Raw genomic sequence first — 12,156 nt, 5'->3', positions numbered from 1 at the left:
CATCTGTTCCAGCTATCAACGCATCACCACCGTGTCCCTCAGTGCCACATCTACACGTTTTTTGAACACCTAATTTTGATGAGGGGTGTAATGAGAAATAAAATAGGAAGCAATTGCTCTAGAAAATAATTGCTCTAGTAAGTAAGAGGAAAATTAATTGTCCAAAAGAAGGGTGCAGGCTGAGAGAGCTGGGGCTCTTCAGCCTGGAGAAGAGAAGGCTCTGAGGGGCCTTAGTGCCTTCCAGTACCTGAAAGGGGCCTAAGGGAAGCTGGTGGGGTACTCCTTGTAAGTGACAGGATGAGAGGAAATGATTTTAAATGGGAAGAGGGTAGATTTAGACTAGTTGTTAGGAAGAAATTCTTTACTATGATTTAGACTAGATATTAGGAAGAGATTCTTTACTGTGAGGGTGGTGATGCACTGGAATGGGTTGCCCAGAGAGGCTGCGGATGCCCCCTCCATGGAGGGGAGGCACTCAAGGCCAGGCTGGATGGGGCTGTGAACAACTGGTCTAGAGGGAGGTGTCCCTGCCTATAGCAGGGAGTGGAAGTAGATCGCCTTACATCTGCCTTCCAACCCAAACCATTCTGTGACTCAAGATCTGGGCAACCTCTGCTCTGCAAGGTTTCTGTGGTTTAAAATCAGCCATTTGACATGCGCACAGCCACATTGCCACTGATTAAACAACAGCAACTCCAAGCTCTCTAGACCAACTCTGCTTCAGTTATCATTTATCAGAGCTTGCTTTGGAGTTGAGGTTTACTAGCACTTGAAAACAAGCTGTCCTTGACACCAAACTGCAGACCATGAATTGAGGTCCCAAACTGTAACACAGCAGACACAAATTCTTTGCTGAAGAAGCATATGTTAATAATGAATGAATCTGTTAATAAAATACAGTTTAGAAAAGTTAGCAATAATTTATCTCTTAAATATTGGCATTTTGCTAATCAAACATGTTGTGCCACAAACTTCCTTCCACGTAATAAATTTTAATTCACAAGGCCGTGACAGCAATCCTAATGAAGATTAATTACTGCAGTGCCTTCCACAAAGCCCAGTGCAGCTTCTTTCTCATTTGCTGTAAGAATGCTACAGTACAGAGAAATGGTAATGAAAATATATTGCACAGTGTTATTCCCTTTACTGGCCATTCCAGTGATGTAAATCAAAACCACTCAAACTAGATTTGTAAAAAAACAATTGCAGGAAAAAGGAAGATTAATCTATTTGTAATGAAATACCAGTGTAATTGCACTAAAAGCAAAAGATGGGCTGAGTCTGCCATAGAGCTGAAGTACTACAATCTGAAACAAGAAAAAATATTCAAACCAAAATCAGACTAGCAAGACAATATGCTTACTATTTTTATTACTACATGGAAAGCATACAGAATCTGATGGAAAAAAGCACCCAAAGCAAATCATCAATGTCTTGCTTCTGCTCTGTGGCCACCTTTACTTCCCAAAGGTTCTAGTAAACAGGTGACAGTGGATTCAAATTGGATGGCTGAGGCTGTACCAGCCCTTGTCTTGCCCATTCCTGTCACGGGCATTGCATTGCTTCTTATAATGCAGCAGAATAATCCAGCCCCAGACCACTGGAGTTTCCACTCAGTGGATCAAGGCAGAGCAATTTGAGTTTATACAACAGTTTGAAAACCAAAATTATTCTCAAAAACATTGAATATCATTGCTCAGGGTTGAAATTGCTTTAGCTGGAAGTGACCAGACTATCAGTCAAACCATTTTGATTTGCTGTATGTCCATCTTTCAGTGTCTTAATGCTCTGAAATGTGCTGCTGCCTTTGGAGATACAACCTGATTTCTGATCTGATTTTATCCAATGTCCAGGCACAAAAGTTTTTTTTATATATTTACATTCTCTTGGATAAACTGAACAAACGACAGTTTAAAACACATTAGAGAGCAAAGTTTCAGATCTTGCACATTATTCGCAGCTTTTTCTTGAGCTTTTTTCCATTTTGCATCATTCATTCAAAAAAATGACCACCACAGACTGATAAGTCTCCCAGCAATGGCTTCACTTCCTATACTTGATTGCAGCTAGAAAAAGCTGCTGCCTGCATAGATAACTTTGCCTTTTTATAAATTCTGTTTTCAAGCTGTCCTCTCATCTTAGAATCATAGAATGGTTTGGGTTGGAAGGCACCTATAAGATAACCTAGTTCCTACCCCCTGTTATAGGCGGGGACACCTTCCCTGTAGACCAGGTTGCTCAGAGTCCCATCCAGCCTGGCCTTGAACACTTGCAGGGAGGAGGCAACCTGTTCCAGTGCATCACCACCCTCATAGTAAAGAATTTTTTCCTAATATCTAGTCTAAATCTACTATATTCCAGTTTCAAGCCATTTCCACTCATCCTGTTGCTATATGACCTCACAAAAAGTTCCTCCCCAGCTTTCCCGTAAGCCCCCTTTAGGTACTGGAAGACTGCTATAATGTCCCCCCTGGAGCCTTTTGCAGGCTGAAGAGCCCTGGGTCTTTCAGCCTGTCCCCACAGGGAAGTTTTTCCAGCCCTCTGATCATCTTCGTGGGCCTCCTCTGGGCCAGCTCCAACAGCTCCATGTCCTTCTTGTGTTGGGGCCCCAGAACTGGATGCAGTACTCCAGGTGGGGTCTCATGAAAGCAGAGTAGAGGGGCAGCCATCTCTCTTGCCCTCCTGGTCACGCTTCTGTAGATGCAATCCAGGATACGGTTGGCCTTCTGGGCTGCAAGCGCACACTGCTGGCTTATGTTAAATCTTTCATCAGCCGAAACTCCCAGATCCTTCTCCTCAGGGCTGCTCTCAAGCCATTCTCCACCAGCCTGCATCTGTGCTTGGCATTGCCCCAGCCCAGGTGCAGGACCTTCCACTTGGCCTTGTTGAACTTCATGAGGTTGGCACGGGCCCACCTCTCAAGCCTGTCCAGGTTTCTCTGGGTAGCGTCCCTTTTCTCTTGCATGTCAGCTGCACCATTCAGCTTGGTGTCATCTGCAAACTTGCTGAAGGTGCACTCAGTCCCACTGTCCTTGTTGCCTACAAAGATGTTAAATAACACTGGTCCCAGCACCAATCCCTGAGGAACGCCACCTATTTTCAGTCTCTACGTGGGCATTGAGTCGCTGAGCACAACTCTCTGAGTGTGACCATCCACCAATTCCTTATCCAGTGAGTGGTCCATCCATCTAATCTGATGTCCAGATGCAAGTTGAATACCAGGAATTAAAAGCTGTTTTTCCCCTTGGTATGTCCTCAAAACACACTTGGGCGATTATTTGTTAGTAATTAAATTAAGAGAGTTCCCTGGTGTATCGTTGTCAGGGTCTGAGTTACAAGTAGATAGATCCCTGTTGTCCGGATGCCTTTCCGCTACTCTGGTATTCATTTCAGGGGCTGGATTCTTAAAGTGTGCTTTTAGTGCTTGTGTAATAGCAGTTACCTGTCAAAACACAGTACCTTCCTTTGTTGTTACAGCTGTGCAAATGGCGACCACAGAAATTACTGTGTGTGTTGACAAATCAGCTCTTGGTACCTCTTTGCTCTGTAAACACAGCCCAGTAAATCTTTCCATTGGGAGCTTCAGCCCATGTGGGCAGCGCAGGCTGCTGCAGCAATGAAAAGCTAAATTGCACCAGATGGTGGAAGGAAGGAATTGTAATCCAGCTGTACGTGCCACTTTTTAAGTGTTGTAAATAGGAGACAAAGAGGCACACTGATTTGGGTCCAGATCTGAATTGTGGATTTGCTTTCTAACTACATTTTTTATGTTAGAAAATAACTCACTTCAGAATTACTTTATTTTATTTTGGCTGCTGCAGTGGACGCCAGCTGGTAGTGCATCAGTGTATGGGTATTTGAGGAGTAAGGGGCCATTTATGGCTATGGAAAGTGACCAGTGATAAAAGATCAGCTCCGCAGGTTGGGCTGGTGGCCCTGAAGTGACTGAAGGGAGGCCACAAAGGAATTCACTTGACAACAAGTGCATGAATTTGACAAGTGCATAAGTGCCTGTATAGATGCTTTGACAAACCTACACCTTTTATGTATACACCTGAGAATTACAGCTGTTAAACCTCATCCCAAGGGCTTTCTGTCTGAAGAGATAGGGAGAAGCACTGAATGGATATGGGATGCAACTTGGTGTCATGATGGCAGACGTCTCTCCTGGTCATTTCCCAGCATCTTTTTTCAATTTGCAACTTTCACCCTTTTTCAAAGCTCTGTCTGAGTGCCTAACCAGAGCAGCTCCCAGCCACTCTTCACACCATCCAGCTCACAGCTGGCACAGCCCTGTCTTTCATCTCATGTCTCCAAATTGTGAACTTCTTAGTGGTACGTGTCACCTGTGGCCTTGTTCTCTGCTGCTTCTTCTAAGTATCCTTTATCAAATTCTATCTCGCTTCTACTTTCTGCATCATGAAAACACAACCGTACAGCTCTCTTCATCACTCAGTGGCTTCTCTGCCATTTTCCTGTGTTAGACATTCCTCCTTATTCACTTTTGAGTTTACAGCCTGGTAGGGGTTAAGTTAGTGTGAAGATACTCCTGCTGCTGATGTGTAGATATGTATTTAGGATGCACTATTAATCCAGCACCATGACCCCTCAATAATAACAAGAAACAGCTTGACTCAGCACAATCTACCTCAAAGCCTACAGTGAAAATCCTTGTCACTGCACTTTTGTCTGTGGAAGAAATCAGAAGCTTCACAGTTGCATTTGAATGTGTTTTATATTTAAATTTGACACCTTGCAAACATCTAAACTCCAAAGTGAAATGCTTTTTGGTGTTTAAAGGCTGTTTCATAACTTGTGAGATTTCTATGTTGCTTTAATTGCTGAGATGTTTTGAACTGGTGTCCTAGATGAAGCATTAGTCAATTAGGAATGCAAAGCAGGCTTCAGAGTCGATTCAAATGCTGGAAATAATTGGCTCTCTTGCAAACAAGCTAGGATTGCTTCTACTTAATGAAGCTTCAGCATTACTGCTTTTAAAGCAGACCCCCATAATCTGTTCTGATCAAGAGGACATAATCCCAAACCCACAGTGGCTACTTGGAAGCAGCGCTTGAGGGTCCTTTTGTACACTCTTCAGGTAGGTTTTGTACTTATGGAGCATCTTGAGCACTGCTGAGTGAGAAAGCTGTCCTTGTGCCAGAAAAGGAGTAAAATATCGGTAGTGAGCACTGAAAAGCCACCCCCGTGCAAATGACAGCTCAAAAATGACAAGTTGCGAAGTCCTATGAAATGTCCCAATTTCAGGAGAAGTATTCAAACACGTCGTCCTCAGCTGTAGCATTACACTGGTTCTTCTGGTTTGGAAGGGGAAGGTCCATGTGAATGTAGGCTAGATCACTTGTTTTACCAGTGAGAATGTAAGGTATTTCTCACGGATTTTCCCTCCTGTCTCTGCATTGTGATGAGTGAGCAGGAGCTGGCACCTCCTCAGCAGCAGGTGGGACAGAGAGGGAGCAGCCTGCTGCATGGCCACCAGGTGCTCCTCCTCTGCTGTGATAATGTGTGGCACCCAGGGTGCACAGCAGCTGCACTCGAAGCCCAGGTCCATCCATAGTGCAGGATGCCAGGAGCTGAACCTACTGTAGGGAACCTCATTAAGCAGGGGCTTGGACTTGATGATCTCTAGAAGTTCCTTTCCAACCTCTGCAGTTCTGTCATACAGTGAAAGCTGTGTGCTTGGGCTTTCCTGTTGCTGCTGTCATTTGGCCGTGTGACAGAAGTGGCAGTTGTAAAACATACACAGCTGTTTGGTCCAGATTGAAGGCTGCAAATGCCAATTCATTCCAATCTTAGCAAAAGCAGCAGAAGGAACAGAAATTCACCAGGGAAAGGAAATGGGTTTGGGTATGCCGCTTCCTCATGTGGCAAAGAGGTGGTTAATAGTTTCCAAGGACTTATTCTTGAAAAAATGGGAAAGAGGGGCTTGAATGAGATGGACTCAAATCAAAACTGCAGTAAGTAAGTGTAGGATTTGCCAATGAAATGACAATTCTCATATTTTTATTGTGATTGCAGATTTATTATAGGTGATCCTGAACGCATGTCAGGGTCCACTGACACATCACTAAATCAGCTTTGTCAAGTTGTCTGTCACTGTATAAGGCTGTAAATATTGAATAAGGCTGATGGTGATATCTTGATATACTGTAATCAATTAAGACAGCAGAGCATTCAGCACCACCTCGGTCTGAGAGCAGTCCTAATTTAGGCATGCAGAGTTCATCAGCTTCTGTTGCTTTACTCTTCTAGATTGTAATTTTGTTTGCTCTTATCTTGACATAAATTTGCCTTGTTTAAAATGAATTGTTTGATTACATGATGATATTGATTACCACACTTGTTAAAAAAGAGTAATTGATTTTTTTCTGTAGAGAACTTGAGGAGAAGAGTGGAAGAAAGAGAAGAAGCCGCAGTGACAGCGTAGCAGCAGGAGAAATGCCACAGAAGAGAAAGAAGGCAAAATTCAGCCAAGAGGAGGATCCCCTTTTGCCATTGGATACTGGGCTTTCTCTGGCAGAGGATGAAGAACTTGTACTGCATCTGCTCAAGAGTCACAGCTAATTATTTTCCTGCACTTTTTTTGGGGGGGGACATATTCACAGTTTTGTTGGTAGCCTGCGCAAGGTGAATATGGCATCTGGGCAAATGGATACCAGTGGCTGAAGAGAGCTGGTCCATGTGCAAAGGGCTTGCCCCACACTTTGTAGATTATAGATAAGGTCTAGTTTGATTTATAAGACTTTCTTATAAAACAGCTTTCCAAACTAAATCCCCAGATGTCATCTTCCCATAATATGTTTATAATTTTAAATCTCCAGATTTTGAAGCAATTCTCTTTTCTTTTTTTAATTAATCCTGCTTTAAATAAAAACAGGAGGCTCCTTTCTTGGCTGTGTCAGGTTTGTTATTTTGGAAGATACATGTGTACTAAAATTTCTAAAGAAATACAGTTGGCAGCTCAAATCATACTACTTAAAAATAATGTTTTGTCTTATGTGTATCATGCACATGTATTTAAAATATTTTATTAAAATTCCTGAAGCTTTGGTATGGACTTACAGTGTGTCTTTTGGTTTTGTTACGAAAGCACTCATTTATCTGTCTGTTATCATTTCTCCTATGATTCTGTCACTTGCATTAGGCAATTCAGAAAATCACTTTTAGAAGCTGAATTCTTGGGTTTGAGTCCCATCTGAGGAAGGACACTGTGATACCCCAAAAAGCAAAGTGTAATGCTGCCTAATGCAGTCACACTGTGCAGGTTATGCAGCAGGAACTCCAGAAAGATGGCAGCCTTAAAGTAGGCTCTTTTTTTTTTTTTTTTTTTTTAAATAGATGAAATACAACGAATAAAAGATGATTTCTTTTCTAGCCATGTTGAAGTTTCATCCCATCAAACCATGGCTGTTTATTGCCAATTTTGTGTGTGGTTTCCCCCAACTGCTGCACCATAATGAACAGTAACAAGGCATCTGCTGTTGGTTCTTTCCCATGGAAGGGAAGCAGCAGCCATTCTTGTTTTCCCCGCTAACAGTACTGGCATATCATTCAGAAACACAAAACAAAACATGGTGAGTGCTTGCAGGCAATATGGAGAATGATCAAAACTGAATTTTGCACATTTCAGCAGTGAGTTAGACAAAGGGAAGTCTGCTTTCTGAGAAAATGAGGGAGAGCAGGAGAATTCAGTGTTCGGCTTGTTGACAGTGTTTTTGACAATGAAGAGGTATTTAAAGTGAAGATTGTCTGTTTTCAGCAGATGTGTCTTAGTGAAGTTTACGTGGCAAGCTACAAAGTGGTGAGTAAAACACTGAGTAGGTACAATTGCCTGAGGGCTTTCACCTGTTACTGCTTTTCAGTAAATCACAAAGTACTCACTGTCTCAAAAAGTGGGGTATGTCTGATATCCCATCACCTACATGAAGACATATTGAAGTAAACACTCCTTTCTTCAATATCACTTTTTTCCATTTTCTTAATTGCAGAAATCTGCCAGCATCAATTCTGGAAAAACCTTTGTTTCTCTTACTGTACCCCCCGTTATCTTTTAGCTCGATTACTCAAAACTGAAAGTACGCTGCAAGTTCTTGTCTCCAAATGTGGCATTTCCCATTCTGCCAGCAAGCAGGGTATCATCACAAGAATATTACAGGCAGAGCACATCTGCCATCTGCTCTTTCCTGATGGTGTGGAACAAGAAGAAATGACCAAGTTTCACAAATACTAAACATGAAAGATGGGACCTGCTTGGCATCTGAGGCACAGTGTTGTTTCATCTGTGGTCCCACAGTGGGCCTGGAAAATACTGTGATCTGCTAATAGTATTGGTGATGAATCTGTGGATGAAGATGGATCTGTTGTGATGCTGCTTTGGCTGTGCTTACGATTCATCACATGGACTGCTGGAGGGGTTCTGATGAACATCGTCAGCAAATGCCTCCGCACTGGGCTAATAGGGGTCCTGCTTCTGCACCTGAAGACAATAAACACAGGATTGGAGGGAGGGACATCAACAGCACACAGCTGTTTGAAGATGAGCTGCAAATAGATGGTAATATGGTGGCGTATGCTTCATATTCTGATGTGTTCATAGATCAAATGCACTTCTTAGCGTCCGTTGGCTTGCACATCACCTGGCGTCTCTTCACTCAGATTATTGCACTGAGAAGGTTGAACGTAGTTTGCTGGGAGTATGTGAGCTGAACAAACACAAGATTTTGTTCCTGACTGGAACGTGCCTGTTCACTTGTACAGCTGCGAGGGAAGTATTCATTCCCAGTGAACAGTAAGAGCGAAAACCAACTACATACAGTGGAAGGGTTGCACATGTCTTTGTGGTGTTTTCATTGTCTGCATACATTTTTTCAAGTGTCCTTCATTTTATACTTTGGAATAATGGAGTTTTAAAAGTATTTGCGTTATCTGATATAGAGCCATTATTTCTTGAATTCTCACTGAATTTGCCTGCTTCAAATGCAGCTGTCCTTGAGGAGAGGTGAACACCTTGGGTGGAGTTCCCACAGGAATGGAGCCATGCGAAAGAGAAGAGGGAAGGTCCTTAAGGCAGGTGCTCCATATGAGGAGTGCATCAAAGGGTGGGAACAAGAGAACAAAAGCAGGCACTGGTTGGCATTTGACAGTGGCTTTGGGTTATCACTCCGGTGAGCTGTAGATCTGGTCTGAAAGACTCCTGACCAACCCTTATTTTAGCTGTGTTTTCTGCAACAAGTGAAAAAGCACAAAGCCCAGAAGTTAATCTCAGAAGTTCAAGGACTGGTTTGACTGGGGGGTGTTTTCCAGTGAGCTCCTTTGCATTTTCATATTAGTTTACATCTGTGCCTTACATTAATAGTGATTGATTTCCTTCTGCTGCTAGAACGATTCCAGCTTGTTGATACATAGTTAGGTATAATGCTAAGACTAAGTCTGGTACATTTAGCTAATTCTGAGGCTGTATGTTAGATGGATCTGTATATAAAATAGTGTACTTTAGCAGGTTTTTGTTCAGTCTTAAATGTTTGGTTTGCTACATACAAAAATAACAGAGCCATTTGTTTACTGGATAATTTCTTACATGTTGTTTCAAGCCTCTTTTGGGTGGGAACTGGAAAGTTATAGCACTGAAAAGGTGAAAGTCATGATAACATTGAAGAGATTCTTTTTTTTCTTAATTAGTTAAATAAATTGACACTAAATGCTAGCAGTGGAAGGTGTCTGGCTTGCAGTATTTTCATGAGACGCATAAATGTGTCGTTGCAAAAATACTGCTTTGCCTCAGCATCAGAGAAATTTCTGTTAGGGTTTCACTTTGGAAAGAGCTCATTGAAGCAGCACATTAAATTGGGTGAAGAGTGTGAGAAATTTAGGCTCTGACCTAAGCGATTGCAAATTAATTTTTACCATTTTAATAGACATTTTTCTTTAAATATGATATGAATGGAAATAAAAGTAATTTTTGCAGCTGACGGAGTCCAACTGGAGCAGTGAGTGCCGTGTCGTGCTCTCTGGCCAGGCTCATAAAGAGAGAAATGCCTGAAGCAAAACATTAAAAACCAGAGAGATATGGCAGAGAACATTCAATTCAGACCATAAAAAAGTGCAAGATCTGAAGATACTGAAGTGACCCTGGGGGTTCCTATCATCCTGGATACATGTGATAAAATCTGATAGAAAGCACAAGAAGAAAACATATCTTGGTAAAAGTTGCAAATGGCTATTTTTCCTTATTGTGCTGCTCTGCAGTTTGACCTGATTGATGCTTGTTTCTTGTGAGACTGATCATGCTTTGTAGCAAGGACGCTGAGCTGGGATGAGTGCAGAAATGGCCCCCAAGGTTTGGGACGTTGCTGCTCTTTGGGATGTTGCTGCTCTTCTGTTGGAGGTCCGTGCTCCTGTGCTGAAATCAAGCTGGTTGCTTCCGCACTGAAACAGAAGCCTGGTGCCATCTGTTGTGCGGGCTGGGCAGAGGGGTGGTAGCAGTGAAGGGCAGGAGCATCACTTGTCATTTCATTGGGACCTTGAGCAGAGCAGAGCTGAACTGTGTGTCCAGCATGCTGCGAGCCATGCGATCCACAAGGCAGCCCAACTCTATGGGAAATAAAGTTTCTGATCAATAGTTTTAGTGAGAAAAGACTATTACCTTCCCTTTTTGACGGTATTTATTAGATTGCTTTGTTTTATTGCTCTCTTCTCTGGTGTTTGTAGCTTCTCTGAATTTAATCTCATCCTTTCAGATTAATTTTTTATTCTCGGAAGGATCAAGTTTTATCTTTAAAAGGTGGAACTAGATGCTAGAAAATTGCATTCTCGACATCCTTGTAAATCATAAAAATTGCTATCAAGGCTTTAGTCTGCACCACGTGCACACCTTTGTAATGAAGTGCTCCCCAAACCTTAAAGGCAAATGGGCCTGATACAGACATCAACAGAAGGAAAGCCCAGTGTAGGAGCAAGACTCTTCCCAGGCCTGCCAGAAGGTTCTGCTATGATTACTGCAGTAGAGAGAGGTTGATGCCTTCCAAGGATGGTGTTGTGCATTGCCTGTTTTTGTCCATGTCTGACAGGAAGCCATTTTTTGCAAAGAAAATTGTTCATCAGATTCAGTCATGTAAAAATGATTGCCTAAATTACATGGGGCTATCAGCTGGCACAGTTAACCAGGAGTGGAATCTCTTGGGTAGCTGCTATCTGTAAGTTCTGCACACCATGTGAGATGTGTTTTGTCTATAAAACATAGATGAGTTTAATTAAAGTAAATTAGTTTTGTTGAGCAGCATCTAAAATCCTTCAGAACTGAGAAGCGGCCATGCTGAGGTTCCACTACATTAAGAGGGATGCAGTGAACGTTGCTGTAATCACATATAGGATGCTAATGGAAGGGAATCATTAAGGTTGGAAAAGACCACTAAGATCATCCAGCCTGACCATCAACCCACCCCCACCGTGCCCACTTACCACATCCCTCAGTGCCACATCTTCACATTTCTTGAACTCTCCAGGGGTAGTGACTGCACCACCTCCCTGGCCTGTGCCACTGCCTCACCACTCCAACCTGCACCTCCCCTGGCATAACCTCTTGTCCTATTGCTGTTACCTGGGAGAAGAGGCTGACCCCCACCTCGGTACACCCTCTTTTCAGGCAATTGCAGAGAGCAATAATGTCTCCCCTGAGCCTCCTCTTCTCCAGACTTATCCCAGTTCTCTCATCTAAACATGGTAGTGCACTTGTGAGATGTTCCTCCAGCCTGCGCCTTCTCTGGCCGTACTTACGTCCTTCCCAACAACTGCATTTGATGGGTTGCTGGTTGGGCTAGGTGATCTTAGTGGCCTTCCAGCTTTAATCATTGTATGATTGTGCTGAATTGCAGCTTGGTTTTATTCCATGAACCTAGTGAAAGTTAGCAGATGTAGCTTAGGAACTAATTAAGCTTCCTAGTCACCACAAATGAATTACATCTTGGCAGGGTCGTGGTGTTTTTGATGCAACTTCGCCATGTATGGCTTTTAATTAATTGGAGATGTTGCCAGGCCCTTGTTGAAAAGATCAGGATATGGTTTTGTTTTTAAAAGAACTTTGAGTTCCCTTCTCACAAGCACACACTGATGTGAGAACCCTTTCCCCCAGCAGTGAGGTGA

General features: G+C 42.8%; 1 protein-coding gene across 1 annotated transcript in view; it reads left to right on the top strand.

Moving 5' to 3' along the window:
- Positions 1 to 7,075, top strand: part of DDX10 (DEAD-box helicase 10) — a 166,331-nt gene extending 159,256 nt beyond the window's left edge. Inside the window, exon 18 of the mRNA XM_085216244.1 lies at positions 6,393 to 7,075. Within this exon, the coding sequence (XP_085072370.1) occupies positions 6,393 to 6,582 (190 nt within the window). The 3' untranslated portion in view covers positions 6,583 to 7,075. The remainder of the gene's footprint in view (positions 1 to 6,392) is intronic.
- Positions 7,076 to 12,156: the final 5,081 nt, after the last annotated feature.

Source organism: Meleagris gallopavo, chromosome 1, assembly GCF_905368555.1.
Source record: "Meleagris gallopavo chromosome 1, MGAL_WU_HG_1.1, whole genome shotgun sequence".
Classification (NCBI taxonomy): Eukaryota; Metazoa; Chordata; class Aves; order Galliformes; family Phasianidae; genus Meleagris; species Meleagris gallopavo.
This window is presented reverse-complemented; position numbering and strand designations above follow the sequence as displayed.